The following is a 17,790-nucleotide window of genomic DNA, read 5'->3' as shown; positions in this document are numbered from 1 at the left end:
ACTATAAATAATTAAGAGCTATTTTGTAAAAAAGATAACTTGAATTTAGATGGTGACTATTAATAGGCAGTTCAACAATTTCCCTGAGAAAAGTAAGCATAAATATTACATATCTTTGAATTAAAATATATTGGTCAATTAAGTTGATATATTAAAATTATTTTATGAATACTAAAATTTTGTTCAAAAATAATAATTGTCAATAATTGCTTTATCTGTAAATTTATCTCATCAGGCAATAAATGTGTTCTAACAGCCAAATATTAAAATAATACAATTAACTTCTGCTCATTAAGTATAGACATATGATCAATTGATTATTAATCCATAAGTATGGATTTTTCAAGATCTAAACCTAATATATAAAAAAATCAATTGTGTATGAAGTTTCTCTATAGGAATAGTAGGAACCTTTGCTATACTTTTTCTTCTTGTATTTTTTTTTCTTTTTTTTTTTTCTTTAATAGAAAATTATTTAATTAGTATACATGTGTTCCCCATCCTGAACCCTCCTCCCTCCTCCCTCCCCAGGGGCTATACTTTTTCTTAAATTTACTTTAATAATTCTCTTGAGCGATATTAGTACTGCCCAAATAATTCAGTCACACATCTATTCACATTACTGAGAAATCACATGGCTATTGTTATGACTTTGTAATCTTCAAGAATAAGAAGCAAAGGTTTCCCTCATTGAAGAAAACAGAATCAGTAAACCTCAGCTTGCATTATTGTGAAAACAAAAATGCTTTTTATTTCAACATGTTTGACTTTTCTCTTGTATTACAAAGACCTGAAATGACATACGAAAATATTCTACAACATTTCCTTATAAAAGTATCCTCACAATGTATCCCTTAGTCCTCCACTACACCCTGACATTGAAAGCAAAATGATCATCCCAGAATTGTGCTCCACTCATGATGAATTTGTACACTAGTTCAACAGGGATTCACATCCCATGATGTATAAGAAAACATCACAGCATTGAATTTTCAGCATTTCATATTAGTGGTCTAATTTCACCCCATTAGACTAGCTTTTATTTAGGGGTGTGTGTGTGTGTGTGTTTGTTTCTTGCTGTATGCAATCCCAACCCTTGGATTTATCCACATGAAATTTTAAAAATTTGTATTAGCACTTCCTAGCTACAGACTCAGCTCCCTCCCTCCACAATCCTAGAAAACAACAGGAATTGGGAGTTAAGAAATCTTAATGACATTTTAATTTAACCTAACAAGAATCTGAAGTTTGGGAAAGTTAGCTGACTTACAACTTTTGCACTGTTACTGAATGGCACAATCAGGACTGAATCTTGTAAACTTTATGTTTGGTGTGTGTACACTTGTATATTTATTAAATTCTACAGTTGCCATTTTGTTTGTTCTAAGACTGCTGCTGCTGCTGCTGCTGCTAAGTCACTTCAGTCATGTCCGACTCTGTGCAACCCCATAGACAGCAGCCCACCAGGCTCCCCCCTGTCCCTGGGATTCTCAAGGCAAGAACACTGGAGTGGGTTGCCATTTCCTTCTCCAATGCATGAAAGTGAAGAGTGAAAGTGAAGTCACTCAGCAAACCTCAAGGACTGCAGCCTACCAGGCTGCTCTGTCCATGGGATTTTCCAGGCAAGAGTAATTGAACCCTGGATTTTACATCCAAGGATCAGATACACTTCTAAATTTCTATAATTTTAATCAGCTATAAATTAATATATCTTACCATATTCTGTGATACCTAGCTTCTGAAAAATAAGAAGAAAAAAAAAAAAAAACCTTTGAAAATTTCTTCCCATTAGAAGCTCCTATTCTTTCCCAATCTTGATGCATGGTAGATACAGTAGGTCTTCACTCAGGGTATTGCCACTGCAATGGATTCTTGAAGATTCAGTTTAAGTTTACCCAGGGCAACCAGAGCAAGGTGGTCAAAAAGACAATATGTCTTGTGTTCAAAGTATTAATCTGTCATCATAACTCAAGTGTTTGACCAAGTTCAAGGGTGAGACTGAGCTAGCTGTATATGCAAGTGAGCAATAATGTCAAATGCTAGGAGAGCAGATTAGGAGAGAATTTATAGAGTCTTAAGAGTTTAAAAGATGCTTACTCCTTGGAAGGAAAGTTATGACCAACCTAGATAACATATTAAAAAGCAGAGACATCACTTTGCCAACAGAGGTCCGTCTAGTCAACACTATGGTATGGATGTGAGAGTTGGACTGTAAAGAAAGCTGAGTGCCAAGGAATTGATGTTTTTGAAATGCAGTGTTGGAGAAGACTCTTGAGAGTCCCTTGGACTGCAAGGAGATCCAACCAGTCCATTCTAAAGGAGAGCAGCCCTGGGTGTTCTTTGGAAGGAATGATTCTAAAGCTGAAACTCCAGTACTTTAGCCATCTCATGCGAAGACTGGACTCATTGGAAAAGACTCTGATGCTGGGAGGGATTGGGGGCAGGAGGAGAAGGGGAGGACAGAGGATGAGATGGCTGGATGGCATTACTGACTCGATGCACGTGAGTTTGAGTGAACTCCAGGAGTTGGTGATGGACAGGGAGGCCTAGTGTGCTGCAATTCATGGGGTCGCAAAGAGTTGGACACGACTGAGCGGCTGAACTGACCTGAGCTGAAGAGTTTAATAGGGCTTCCTGGGTGGTTCAGGTGGTAAAGAATCTCCCTTGATGCAGGAGAACTGGGGTTCGATTCCTGGGTGGGGATGATGCCCCTGGAGAAGTAGATGGCAACCCACTCCAATATTCTTGCCTGGAAAATTCCATGGACAGAGGAGCCTCGTTCCCTACAGTCCATGGGGTCATAAAGAGTTGGATACAACTGAGCGGCCGACACAACAGAAAAGCTTGATAAATGCTAAGGAGTAGTTGAAATCACATTTTTATAATGAACTAAATAGGTGGTGACAGCATATCTAAGACAAGGTCTTCTTACAAAAGAGATAAAGTAGTTTTTCCAAACTGTTTTATTTTGTTGAAGATTTTCTTTCATAGGAGTGTTGTTTCCATTGGTAATATAAAAATATTTGACACATAGTTTTGGTTTGAATATCCTCATGTGAAAAATTTTGCTATTGTAATGTGTTTTATATTTTGGGTTCATGATCTTGTTGAGACTTGTCCATGATCAAAGTGAGGTTATTTTCCCAAGTACCAAGTGATAAAATATTTTATTAAAAGTAATTTAATAAAAGCAGGTCCCACTTCACTATTTTTTGACAGATTATAGAACTAATTAAAAATGAACAAGGAGCAAGAAGATCTAAAGCATAACGTATATTTTTAAATGTCAGTGCAGTAATGGTGGTCAGTTAATTAATGTGGAATCAATATTTAGAAAGAAGTATTTCTGTTTATGGCTAAAAATAAATGCTTGTAGAGGAGCCTTGATTACCTTAAGATTACTAGTATCTCTTTTTATCTGTATCTATTCTTCTGTATCTGTGAATCTCCAAGGATAAATCCCTTTGTGCAAGGCCCCATGAACTGAATCTGTCCTTTACACATTGCCTTAGGAAAAGAATCATAAGGCAATTTCAAGTTCTCAGACACAAACATTTGTCAGTTGAACTTGCAATATCCTGATGTTAGTTATTAAATATAGTGTGAGAAGTGATGTTAAATGAGGGATGTTGGAAGGTGCCATGTGACTAACCTAAGGCAAAATAAAAGGGAAAAAAGAGTCAGGAAGTGAAATGCATGGAGCAAAATGAGTATTACATGGAACCAGAGGAGAGAGATATCAAAAGAAAAGGAAATAATAGGTTAAAAGAAGTTGCATTTGAAAAAAATATCTACTGTCACATACAGAGAGTAAAGAATTAACCAAGATTTTGTCTATTTCACCAATATTTCTGCTATTAAGCAATAAGCATAACTTTTGTGATACTGGGTACTTTTCATGTTTTCCTTTTTTGTCTGATTCTATCCGATTTGCCCAAGTTGCCAGTGAGTCAAACAATGTTTATATCATTAGAGTCAATTCTAGTGTCTTGTGCCAAAAATAAAAAATAAATAAATACATGACTAGTGGGAAATTTTAGTATTAATAATTATTTATTTTGTTTTCTGCTCAGAATTTGAAACTATCTCAGCACTGGGCACAAACTGGGGGATAATTCACAGTGAAAAAAAGGAATTAGCGTATGTGTGGAATAGAATGAATGTGATTGGTAAGAGGACAATAGATAATTAGAAAATTCTGGATGGCAGAAAGAATATGTCAGCTATTTCAAGACACAGCAGAAAGAGGAGTGAGGCAATAACTCTATTTCATCAAAACTGGATACAAGAAGGGAGTTATGTATTCCCTGCTGCCATTTGATCGTGATTGTTAATGAGCAAGTTTTCACTTGCTGCAACTGGAATGGAATTAAGTCTGTCTAAGGGTACTGTCTTTTTTCTAGTTCTTTTTTTTTTTTTTCTTTTCTTTTCTTCTTCCCTCTGCTTTAAATCCTTTGGTCTGGATTATAGGCAAGATATAGTTCATTTTGACTGATTAGGAGACAGAAGCATCTAGAAGTATTCAAATTACTTGTTTTTCATATACAGCATACTATTTTTAATTACAACAAATTATTCATCAGCAGAGACTAATATATTTTAGTAACAATTCTATATTACACTTTTATTTGCTCTGCCTTATATAATGCATCAAATTATTTTTACTCATGACTTAATTTTTGAAGAAATTTTTAAAAAAATCTTTTAGATACATGCACATGAAATTATATCATATCTAGCTGATTAATAGTGAAGTAAGTCCACAAATAGTTTATTCTTTGAGGCTTACTATGAATACTGACCTAATCCAACTACCTAAATAAATCACATTCCCCACATTATCCTACTGAATGAATTGACAACATGATACCTATGCATATTGCCATTAGTCAAATACTTTAAAATAATTGCTAGTGACATGGAAAATTGATGTAAAAAATAACTATCACTTTCAACTTCTAGACTTATCATATAAAAACTCTTACCTTGCCTACATATTGTGTGTCGGTACCTGTATACTCTTCCAGCAAGAAGAACTGATTCCACATCCAGCCACGCTTGGTGCGATGTAGCATTTTACCATCATCTTGTGTCAGACCCACTATCCTTTCACTCGGTAAATCACTGTTACCTTTTTCTTGAAATGGGATAGCATAAGTTGTATGATACATATAGGTCCAGATGAATAGTGATAGGCAATGATAAGTCCTCATTATCTGTGGCTTCTGCAGGAAAGCAAATTCAATGTACTGTCTTTTTCACCTGAAAAGTAGTAGGAGAAAAGTAGTTTATTAGACAGTGTTTCTTTTCCATATAACCTGTAACCTGCAAAACTTTTCTGAAGTTATATTATTTAGATGTTATAAATAATATATTGACATATTTTTAGATATACATCAATGGATTGTCATTAAAAACTTATATTCATAGTAAAGGAGAAGTATATAGAAAAAATAAACAGAAAACAGTTGAATTACTGCTACTGTATTATGACATGTACATGTGAATATTTTCATATTTTAAAATATTCATTATTTTGAAAAAAAGTATGCTCTATAATACACCAAAGATCATATTGAGTTCCTAAAGTCTCAAGACCAATGAAAGTGGAATATTTATTAATATATAAATATATATGAACAAGAACACTATTTTCTGTCCACAATCTACCAAATTTTATAAGCTGTTTCTCCTCTTATACCTCTTTCTCTCCTTTCTCTTCTCTTTTCTTCTGTAACATGTTGAGATGTTGCCTCAAGGCAAATTAAATGATACCAAATATACTTTGGATTGTGCCTTTAATTACTTAGCAGTGTAAGGTTGATCCTTTACAATCAATAACTTTTTTCCCAACTATCAGTTGAGTAAATGAGGAGAATGTCCTCTCCTCCTATTCATTTATATTATCCTGTTTGATATTATAAAAAAACCACATATTTATTTCAAATAATAATAATAACAAAAAGGAAAATACAAAATTGGAATTGCAAAATAAGATAGGCAGTTTTACCTATGAGATAATTTGACCCAGAATTTTGAAATGTTTTAGTATTTAAAAATTAATTTTATCTATTAGTACTTTGCTTTAATTTGAAACATATATAATCTAGAACATTTGAGATGTTGTTACTGATTATAATGATTTGAAAAGCAAGAAAAACCCATCTCAAACTAGTACAGGCAAAAGTAAATAAATAATTCATTAGATTATAACATCAAATTAAGTGTGGAAAGGAGAGGATGAAAGGAGAAGCAACTGGGCACTTTCTGCTCATGAAAACTGAGAATTAGGGCTTTGGGTACTGGAGTTCTTTTTTTCCCCTTCTCTCTCTCTCTCTCTCACTTTTCTCAGGCTTCAACCTAAGCCTTCTCAACCTGATGAAATCTGCAAATACATGAATTTCAGATTCAATATCTTCTAATTAAGAAAGCAACTGATAGTCTTTTCTGAGTTTAAAAAACAAAAAAATCCTAGAAATGGACTCCAATTTACCTGGCCTCGGCCAGATGTCCAGTACTAGACTATGTACCTTGGATTTAGTTGCAGTTATTAAGACTCCCCTGGTGGCTCAGATGTTAAAGCATCTGTCTACAATGCGGGAGACCTGGGTTCGATCCCTGGGTTGGGAAGATCCTCTCCTGGAGAAGGAAATGGCAATCCACTCCAGTACTATTGCCTGGAAAATCCCATGGACAGAGGAGCCTGGTAGGCTACAGTCCATGGGGTCGCAAATAGTCTGACACAACTGAGCGACTTCACTTACTTACTTATCAAGTCATAAAAGTCATATATAACCCTCAAGCTTGCTTATCCCTTATTATCTGAGACTTTGGATACTTACCTGCATCATGAGGTCTCAACTACTTCTTTTATAAAAGGAGAATAATCATTACCTGTCTCATAAAGTACTGGTATTTATTTTATTTTGAACATTTATCACAAAGTCATAGCTATTTATAATACAAAGATTAAATTTTTACAGTAGCATATACCTATGAGAACACTGAGGTGTGAAGAATTAAATAATTTGACAAAATTCATACAGATAGTACATGTTGGAGCTAGTTTTTAGATTCTCAGCTTTAAACTAATTTTTATATAATACATGTAGCTCATAGTAAATCAGCACAGTGCTAGCATACAATTCCCCAATATGTTAGTGTTTGCAATCAACGAGGTTTGCTCCCAATGTATACCAATATAATAAAGAATGGATACTTGCTATGGTACAGACCTTGTCCACCTGTATGCACTCTAATTTCCATACGTATTATTAAAAAAAACTTCTTACTTAACAAAATACATATATGTAACCACAAATCTACACACTCAGAATGAGAGAAATCAAAGTCATGTTATTATTTTTTACTCTGAAAGCATGGGTGGTGATAATTATTATTGATGGGAGAAATTTTCACTTATTGAGGTATGAGAAAGTCATTCTGGCTTATACCTGATTTCAGTTGAACTTTATGCTAATTAAAAAAGCCTACCTGTGGTCTATTGAACATACATTGCAAATCTGTTTTAACCATTTAAGAAGAGAGTATATTTGAAAACCAAAATGGAGTAATTGCAGTTTAGTCATCCAAAATGGACATAGTTTCAGACATGTTCCTGCATCACAGAGAACTTGAATGTCCTGATTTCAGATTCAACAACACCAGTCATTCTCAAATTAACATCCTTTGGTAGCTGCAACATTATGGTTTCAAGGTCTTCCCTTTTAACTCTGCAACCATTTTGGACACCAACTTATCCTTGTTTAACAAGTATCCTTACTTCTTGCAGCTCCAATCCTAGTTCTTGATGAGCAGTTTATGTAATTTTTAATGCATAAAGGTTTTTGCCTTTATCAGTCATCACCATTTTGTAGTCCAGCAAAACACAATTCAAGTTCTTGATTCAGTGTCTCTGGAATTCTTGTGCTCTGTTTGACTCAGAGAAAACCCTTTGTTTTTCCTCATAATAGATTGTTTATTACTTCCATCAACAACCCCATTATAGATTGTTCATTGATCATTCCTGTTGACTTTACATAGCTAGTAGTAATCTTGTAAACTACTGAAAACTGGGAAATTTAACCACAACCCATAAAACCGTGAAATAAATTTCAGAACAGTACAACAGCAAATAATGCATGGAAAACATATAATGAAAAGTATCTAATGGTCAATAGTTTAGAATATGCCCCACATTTTATTTATCAGGGATGGAAGTGTAAGTGAAGTCACTCAGTCATGTCCAACTCTTTGCGACCTCATGGATTGAAGCCTACCACGCTCCTGTATCCACGGGATTTTCCAGGCAAGAACACTGGAGTGGCTTGCCATTTCCTTCTCCAAGAGATATTCCCAGGGATTGAACCTGGGTCTCCTGCATTGTAGGCAGATTCCTTATCATCTGAGCCACCAGGGAAGTCCTTTATCAGGGATGGTGTGGTAGAAAATGAGCAGCCAGAGAATCTCAAGAATAGCTGTTAACTCACTTTGATAAATAATCACAGTTCCTTGGTAGAATATACTGGGTACCCTGGTTTCTTCCCACTGGGAGATTTCCATGAGAAATTGAAGAGCATTCTTCATTTCCTGTCCTTTGTTCTGTGATATCCACTTTAAGTAGCATGTAAGTCTTTAAGCTGAAAAGTTCAGTTGTATTAGATGGAGCCAAAGACTTAGGCAGAGGCCAGCATTCCATAGGTCTCTATAATCTATCATAAGAAATTTGCTTTCATTTCAGTGCAAAATGGAAAGCACTTGGAAGGCTTTAACATGCCATGCTTAGAAAAGACCAATTTGGCTACAGATTGGGAAACAGGTTAGAGGATAGGAAATGATTTGGGGAGACAGTCTATCACTGTAATCCAGAAAGTGATGATGATGGCTCACAGAGAAGTGGTTTGAAGTGGACACTGAATCTCTGCTCAGATAGCCTTTGATTCTTTAATACGGCCACATACACACACTATATTCACTGCAATTTTTGTATGCTTTGCTTCTAATGGCCTGCACCTGCTACTCTCTTTGAAGGCCTTCCCTTCGTTACTAGAGACACTTTGCCCACAGGCACAGGGAGTCCAAAGTGCCTGCAAGTTTACAACTGTCTCTCATGGAATCCCTGAGCCACTGTTTAACAGGTGCAGAAATATTAAAAACCAACATGTTATTTGCATCCCGCAGCTCCCCTAAAGAATCATGCTGAGCCTGGGCTGACTGAAATAACACCTTCACTTAGATTCTTTTTCTTGTCTTGTTTTCCCACTCTCTCCCACACTTCCTGACCTGGAAGCAATCTTAACCAATCACTTGCACCCAAATCCTTGCCTGTTTCTGGGTAAACTAAGACCAGAGTAAGATCTTCATAGTCAATATTCAAAAGGGAATGTTGATTGCATTGATTTAGTTCAGTTCAGTCGCTCAGTCATGGCCGACTCATTGCGACCCCACAGGCTGCAGCACACCAGGCTTCCCCATCCATCATCAACTCCCAGAGCCTGCTTAAACTCATGTCCATTGAGTCAGTGATGCCATCCAACCAACTCATCCTCTCATTCCCTTCTCCTGCCTCCAATCTTTCCCAGCTTCAGGGTCTTTTCCAATGAGTCAGTTCTTCATATCAGGTGGCCAAAGTATTAGAGTTTCAGCTTCAGCATCAGTCCTTGTATTGATTATAAAGTATTAAATAAAGGAGAAATAAACTATAATTCCTAGATTATTAGTTTGTGAACTAGGCAAATGATTGAACAAAATCTTGAGCCACTTGGAGTGTCATTTATATTGAGGGGGGGAGATATATTAGAAAAATTGTTTCATTTTTCTCCTTGTTCTTGGTCAAAATGAATTTTTTTTTTTTTTTTTTTTTACTGCTACTACTAACATTTCAGCATAATAATAGGAAGCAAAGTTATTCACTGGTCTACTGACTTTATATAGTTTAATTTATATATTTATGGCAACCTTTTAAACTAAAGTCTTCTGCAACTCCTCATAGTTTTCATATTGTAAGGAAACTGAGGCACAGTTTAACTGACGGCACAAGTTCACATAAATAGCAACAGAAAGGCTGAAAACTAAAACTAGGCATTCACTTGCAGTTGGGCTCTACTGCTCCAGAAATAGACTACTAACATCTGTGAAGCTGGCAACTTACATTCATTCCAACTCGCCTTCTGTGTTGTGGGCACTGTGCTAAGTCTTTTTTCAAACACAGTTTCTATAATTCTCCTCATAACTATATTACAAGGAAAGTATGACCATACGAGAAAGAGGGATAAACTGGAACTGAAGTAACTTGCTAATATCACAGAAAGTCAGGCATCTGTGGGAAAGTGAAAGGGTTTAGGATTTGAATTCTGTTCTAATACCAGGGCTCCTGATATTAATTGTACTGCTGTAAAGTAATATTACTACCCATGCAACTTACCTGGAGGCCTCCTTTATGATTTTTAAATGCTTGCATAAATCAAGGTTTTTCCTTACTCACACTCTGACCTTGAACAATGTTGCCTGGTTCATCCATAGTCAACTCCTTCTCATTATTTTCAATTTCTATGTCATAATTTGCTTTCTTTCAAAATCTTCCAAAATAAACTTTTCAAAAATAGCTTAGCCAACTTCAGTCTCTATTGATTTCCTTCATAACATCCATTTATTTCTTTCATATAATTTTCAATGATTTTAATTATGTATTTCATTTAGATTATATGTTTATTGACAGTTTCCTCTAGTAATAATGGATGGTTGTGGGATATTTTGTGTCCTGCATGAAACAATTATTGACATACCATAGGTACTTAATATGTATTTGTAAAATTAACTGATTGGTTGATTCATGCCTAAATTGGATAATCCTCATTTGAGCCTGGGATCAAATATGAGATTGATGATATCTGATTGCATAAGTATCTAATAAAGATATGGAAAGAGATTAACTGGGAGGAAATGTGCTTTTTAAAAGGGTTCTGGGGGGGAAAGTCTTTAAAAAAAAGAGTAGCTGCAGTGAAGTAAGACTGATATTCATAAAAGTTTGCATAACATGTGATTAAGTATGAACTTCACAAAGTGATTGGTACAAATTATAGACTACAGTGAAGCCCTTTTATTAAATATCTTCTTTATTTTCCTCATGATTCTAAGCATAATTCATTCACCTTTAGGAAAAATTAAATGTAACCCCTTGTGTGGCCATTTTAACATCTGTACCTTCCTCAGCTCTTGAACAATAGTGCACATCATAAAGGGTTCTGTTGTATTTGTTTTTAAATTTAGCAAGCTCTTATCCCATAGGGTTTATTAAAAATTCTTCATAGCCTTTATTTACTCAATAGCAACAAGCTGATTACTAAATTTTCTATGGTTAATTATCTCTATCAGCCTAAAATACTCTGCATTTTAACCACATTTTTGTTGATAAATAAAAAACATCAGATATATTATGAAGTATAATATTTTAAGTTTGGTTTAATCTTGATTTTGTAATCAAGGAATTCACTTGAATGTTGTTAACTTTAAAAACAGAAAATTATTTTATTATCAGTCCCTTGTTCTCTTAATTATATTTCAATTGTATTTGAGAAAAATGACTGTTGGCTATTTGTGAACCAAGAAAAAATGTAAATTATTGTAATTAAGTAGGATGTTCATCATATAAAACTACCAGCCAGATTTGAATTATATCATTATTTCAGATTTGAATTATATCCTTATTTCTTATCCTCAATTCAGACAAAGTATTTTCAAATTTCCAACCAGATTTTTCAGGCAAAGTTTCTGAGATAAAATGTACACACAAAACAAGATTGATTTTAGTATCTTATTTTAAGATATGTAGTCAACAACTCACTTCCAAACACATCAGCATATTTATCTAAAGAAAAACAAACAAACAAAAGAAACAACAAATAAATCCCTGGGTTATGGTCCTATATTCTGAATCTCTTTCCAGATGAGATATATAAGGTTTGGAGAGATAAAGAAAACTATTACTATTTCTGATTACCAGTTACTCTGTAGATTTGGCAAATGGCATACATTTGTTGTTTTTTGCTTGGCTAGTGAGCTTTCCAACCCACTATTGTGTGTTTGGTGAGATAAGTCTAATAGTTTAGCGAGTTAAATGATGCATATACAAAGAATCAATACTATGAATGTGAATAGACACCAAAATTACAAGTCTTGTAAGTCTTGTAATCAAGGATCTATTGAATAGGGACATATAGGATTATACAATCTGAAGACATGTAAACAATCTATTGTCAGAATCTAAGACAAATAATGGAGAAGGAAATGGCAACCCACTCCAGTGTTCTTGCCTGGAGAATACCAGGGACAGAGGAGCCTAGTGAGCTGCCATCTATGGGGTCGCACTGAGTCGGACATGACTGAAGCGACATAGCAGCAGCAGCAGCAAGAGAAATAAAAGAAAATAAGAGAAAATGTAGAGTGAAAATAAGAGAAAGTGGAGTGTGAAAAAGTTGGCTTAAAGCTCAACATTCAGAAAACGAAGATCATGGCATCTGGTCCCATCACTTCATGGGAAATAGATGGGGAAACAGTGGAAACAGTGTCAGACTTTATTTTTTGGGGCTCCAAAATCACTGCAGATGGTGACTGCAGCCATGAAATTAAAAGACGCTTACTCTTTGGAAGAAAAGTTATGACCACCCTAGATAGCATATTCAAAAGCAGAGACATTACTTTGACAACAAAGGTCCGTCTAGTCAAGGCTAAGGTTTTTCCAGTGGTCATGTATGGATGTGAGAGTTGGATTGTAAAGAAAGCTGAGCACTGAAGAATTGATGCTTTTGAACTGTGGTGTTGGAGAAGACTCTTGAGAGTCCCCTGGACTGCAAGGAGATCCAACCAGTCCATTCTGAAGGAGATCAGCCCTGGGTGTTCTTTGGAAGGAATGATGCTAAAGCTGAAACTCCAGTACTTTGGCCACCTCATGTGAAGAGTTAACTCATTGGAAAAGACTCTGATGCTGGGAGAGATTAGGGGCAAGAGGAGAAGGGGACGGCAGAGGATGAGATGGCTGGATGGCATCACTGACTCGATGGACGTGAGTCTGAGTGAACTCTGGGAGTTGGTGATAGACAGGGAGGCCTGGCGTGCTGCGATTCATGGGGTCGCAAAGAGTCAGACACAACTGAGCGACTGAACTGAACTGAACTGAAGAGAAATACTGTCTGTAAGAATAGTGTTCTAGATTAAAAAATAAATGATAATGGATGACTCTCTATGATTTCTGGAAAACACATCAACTTTCAAACAAAAGGAGATAGGCAAGCATATTTTCCCCAATATCAGTCCCCTAAATGGGACCAAAAAGATGGACACTTACATGTGACCTTCTATTACACAGATGCCCACTTTGTAGTTGGCCGAGATACTACTTATCTGTTTGGTTGAGGTACCCCCTATAATATAACAAGATAAAGAAAACAGGGACATGTTAGGGGGTGTTATTTTGGACATATTTTAATTGGGGGACCTGCCTTACAAGTGAATCATTTTAGTCAGGGTCAGAGATGGAAAAACTGTTAAGAGACAGTCATGTTCACAATTTGTTTAAGACTGTTGGCTAGTAAAGTATTACTGGAATTTGATACCACAAAGAGGGAGAGTTCTTGTTTCTGTGTTCTTAAACACTCAAAACTGAACAAAAAGACTTTCAGTTGGTGTGGCAAAATGACATAACATGCAGCATAAAATTGGACTATACTACGACTGAGGGAAATGCACACCATTTAATTAGGATAAGCACATACAACAACACTTTCACCTGAGGGAGGAATAAAAAACAAAGAAAAACAGTGGGTCTATGAAAATGCAGGAAATCAGATAAAGAGAAGGCTTTCCATAGGAAAGAATAATTATGCCCATATAGAAGTTAAAAGTCGCCAAACTCAACACTTCTCACAACCTGTGAGCCACTTGTTTTTTCTCTTCTTGCCCTTTAAATTTCTGCTGTTACATTTTTAATTCACCAATAAAGAATGAGGAGCCCTAGGCCCTCACTCTCCACACTAGTAACAGCAGAACTCCAGAACTATGCACGGGCTAGCTAACTTACTCTTGCTCTCTATCTCTGTATATGTGTGTGTGTGTATCCCTTTCTCCCTCAACTCCTCCCTCCAGGAAATAGGTATGTGCACTCAGGTGTGCCATGTGCTTCCCAGGAGTTGTGAGAGTAAACCTCTGGGCTTTTTTCTTTTTTTCAAAGTTTTTTGATTGTTGGTGTTGAGAATGTTTTGCAATCATAAAAAGAACTGTAAGGGATGATCTAGCCATGACATTGCTTATCAGTAGGCTCAGACTGGCACAAAATGTAGGTGAATGGGTAAACAAATCGGGATATACCTATATAATATTATTCAGGGGCAAAAAGAGCTATCAAGTCACTCGCACAAAATTGAGAAAACAAATGCCTTGTGATAAGTGAAATGTTAAAATGCAGCGTTCAAGTTTGAAAAATACTGAATCATTAAAACTGAATGACAGTCTGGAAAAGGCAAAACTACAGACACAATAGAAAAACCAGAGGTTGCAGCAGTTTGGGAGGAAGATAACAAGGATGAATAGGTGTACAAAGGGGAACTTTTGAACAGTGAATTCTGTATGATACTACAACAGTGGCCTATGTGACATTATACATCTGTCAAAACCCATGCAACTTTACTCAAATAATTAACTTTAATTTATGCACTTGAAAAAAACCACTTAGGAATTGAAAACTGCAGAGGTTGAATCCAAGAAGGAATGCAGACTACTACAAGATAATTTAACATTAAAATTGTATGAAACCACCTGAGTGAAGGGTGGGGGAGGGGAGAGAAAGGTGCTGCTCTAAACAACTTTGGGAATGAGTCTCTAAGACTAAATGGAAAGAAACTGAACATACGCATTGCCTTCTAGCCAATAAGGTTGTTTCTTCCAAGAATATATGCCGGGAGCCGGCATATTGCATATAGAGTGCGTATTGCATATTGAGTGCAGCACTTTCCACAGCATCATCTTTCAGGATCTGGAATAGCTCAACTGGAATTCTATCACTGCTGGGAGCCAGCGTGAGGAACTCCGCCCATGACAAAGGTCATGAGGAAGGAGGCTCGGCATACGCAAAGGCGGGATTGACCCTCAGGAGTCCCCCTGGAAATTCTCGAGCATCTACCCCCAAAACCAGAGTCTGCCTACTTTCTGCTTTGTGCTTTCACCTACACCTCTGACTTTACAGGGGCTGTCCCCCACTACCTCTTTCTGAAAAAAGAGTTAGCTTACAACTCCAGTTAATAATTCCTGGGTGTGACAGTGTTTAACCTACAAACTCCTTTGGAAATCCTCTAGCCTGCCTGAATAGGTTTTTCCGGCCACATGTGATTGTTCAGAGCCTCCCAACTGTGAGAGGCAGGAGATGTTCTAAACTGTCTAAACACAGATTCCTTTGAGTAGTTAAAAGATTGATTAGAAATTGTATGGGTGAAAGATTTTTTCACTTATTGGGCCAATGTTTGCTGCTATGTCTCCATACTCCTTACCTACTGTGTCCTTGGCAGTGTATTGATTGATATAATGGGTGTATAGAAATGTAAGTAGTAGCCTCAATGTTTGTAACCTTGGACCCTTGAGTTAAGTCTTTTCTTGATTGATCCCACCTCACCTTTGCCCTATAGGAATGCAGCTTTGTCCAATGCTTTTTTGGAGGCTGGTGCCTGACTTTGGAATAATCACCTTTAGAGAAAGATAAGTTTCTTTAAGTGTTAACAGGCCTCCTGACCAGAAGATGATGTAATTCACCTGAACTTTCGCATATGATAAGTTTGAAAGCCTGGCTTCGATTAGGACCAGGAACTGCTGTCCTTGCATGACTCCACCCCTTCCCCCATTATCATCTATGCACAACTTAAGGTATAAAAACTACTTTGGAAAATAAAGTGCGGGCCTTGTTCACCGAAACTTGGTCTCCCCATGTCGCTCTCTCTCCCAAATTCTGGCTGAGTCTCCATCTGGAGCGCGGAACCCGCCATGCTTGCTAATTATGCCTGGGCTTCTAAGATCCAACCGGGGAGGCCTCAGTGTCTCCTCTCCTTCGGGAGAATGGAAGGATGCCTGCGGCCTACGTAAGTGGTGCAAACTTCTTGTCTTGAAGTTTTATTGGTCTCCCGTGTAAACCAAGCTACTCAGCCTCTTTTCTCCACTGAATTTTCCTACTGAGCTATCCTCATCCTATTACTCTTTATATCTTTGATAAAATATTTAAATAAATAGGTTGCCGACACTGTCCCCGTTTCGAATACCCTGGATCAGCCAGGGCTGGTCCCCAGCAAATATAGGTTAAGAATTATGCTGCTCTACATATATACTGAAATTGAACAATTAAGTAATTGGATGGCAGATATTGGAAGTCACATTTCTCACTGCTGTTGTGAGAATTTACAGATAAGCAAGGAAATGGGTCCCTTGGACTTCAAGGAGATCAAACCAGTCAATTTAAAAGGAAATCAACCCTGAATATTCATCAGAAGAACTGATACTGAAGCTCTAATACTTTGGCCATATGATGGGAAGAATCGACTCATTAGAAAAGACCCTGATGCTGGGAAAGATAGACAGCAAAAGGAGGAGGGGGAGGCAGAGGACGAGATAGTTGGATAGCATCACCAACTCGATGGTTGTGAATTTGAGCAAACTCCTGGAGATAGTGAAAGACAGAGGAGTCATGTGTGCTGTAGTCCATGGGGTCACAAAGAGTCAGACATGACTTAGTGACTGAACAACAAAGGAAAGGAGGACAGCATGGTCCATGTGGTAACAGATTAGAATTGGAGACATCAGTGAAAACTTATGTACTTTAATGTAATCACAGATGTTTATATATTGAAATATTTATAGATATGGGTTACACATATGAAGTAGATGTATATGTAGCCCTTACTTTATTAGTTGAGGTGGCCTGCCAACAATACTACCCAGTACCAATGAACTCACCTAGTATACCAATCTTAGTTTCTAATACCATTTTCCAAATTAAAGGAACTGGGGCTTCTTGGAGAAATGTCTGATTATAGAACTAGTGCAGGAGACATACAAGATAAGCCTTTTGTAGTGCCAGTAAGTGACTGGTAGTGTTAGTTGCTCAGTTCTGTCGTACTTTTTGTGACCCCATGAACTGTAACCCTGCCAGAATCCTCTATCCAGGGGTTTCTCCACACAAGAATACTGGAGTGGGTAGCTATTTCCTTCTCCAGGGGATCTTCCCAACTCAGGAACTAAGCCAGAGTCTCCCACATTGCAAGTAGATTCTTTTACTGTCTGAGACACAAGGATGCCAGAAAATGAGTCAGTGCTTAAAATAACACACACACACACCTCAAACATTCAGTTCAGTCAGTTCAGTCGCTCAGTTGTGTCTGACTCTTTGTGACCCCATGGACTGCATGCAGCATGCCAGGCTTCCTGTCCATCACCAACTCAAACTCATGTCCTTTGAGTCAGTGATGCCATCCAACCATCTTATCCTCTGTCATCGCCTTCTCTTCCTGCCTTTTCCCAGCATCAGGGTCTTTTCCAATGAGTCAGTTATTTGCATCAGGTGGCCAAAGTATTGGAATTTCAGCTTCAGCATCAGTCCTTCTGATGAATATTCAGGACTGATGTCCTTTAGGATTGACTGGTTTGATCTCCTTGCAGTCCAAGTGACTCTCAAGAGTCTTCTCCAACACCACAGGTCAAACATTACACCATCCCCAATCAATTCCTTTAACCCTACCCATGCCATCTTTTGGGGCTTCC

The 17,790-nt window shown here is 37.0% G+C and overlaps 1 protein-coding gene across 1 annotated transcript in view; it reads right to left on the bottom strand.

The window, feature by feature from the left end:
- Positions 1-17,790, bottom strand: part of CDH9 (cadherin 9) — a 140,730-nt gene that overhangs the window by 82,023 nt on the left and 40,917 nt on the right. The window contains exon 2 of the mRNA XM_061393818.1: positions 4,986-5,262. Within this exon, the coding sequence (XP_061249802.1) occupies positions 4,986-5,213 (228 nt within the window). The 5' untranslated portion in view covers positions 5,214-5,262. The remainder of the gene's footprint in view (positions 1-4,985; positions 5,263-17,790) is intronic.

Source organism: Bos javanicus, chromosome 20, assembly GCF_032452875.1.
Source record: "Bos javanicus breed banteng chromosome 20, ARS-OSU_banteng_1.0, whole genome shotgun sequence".
Classification (NCBI taxonomy): Eukaryota; Metazoa; Chordata; class Mammalia; order Artiodactyla; family Bovidae; genus Bos; species Bos javanicus.
The sequence above is the reverse complement of the archived record's forward strand: the minus strand, read 5'-3'. Positions and strand labels throughout refer to the sequence as shown.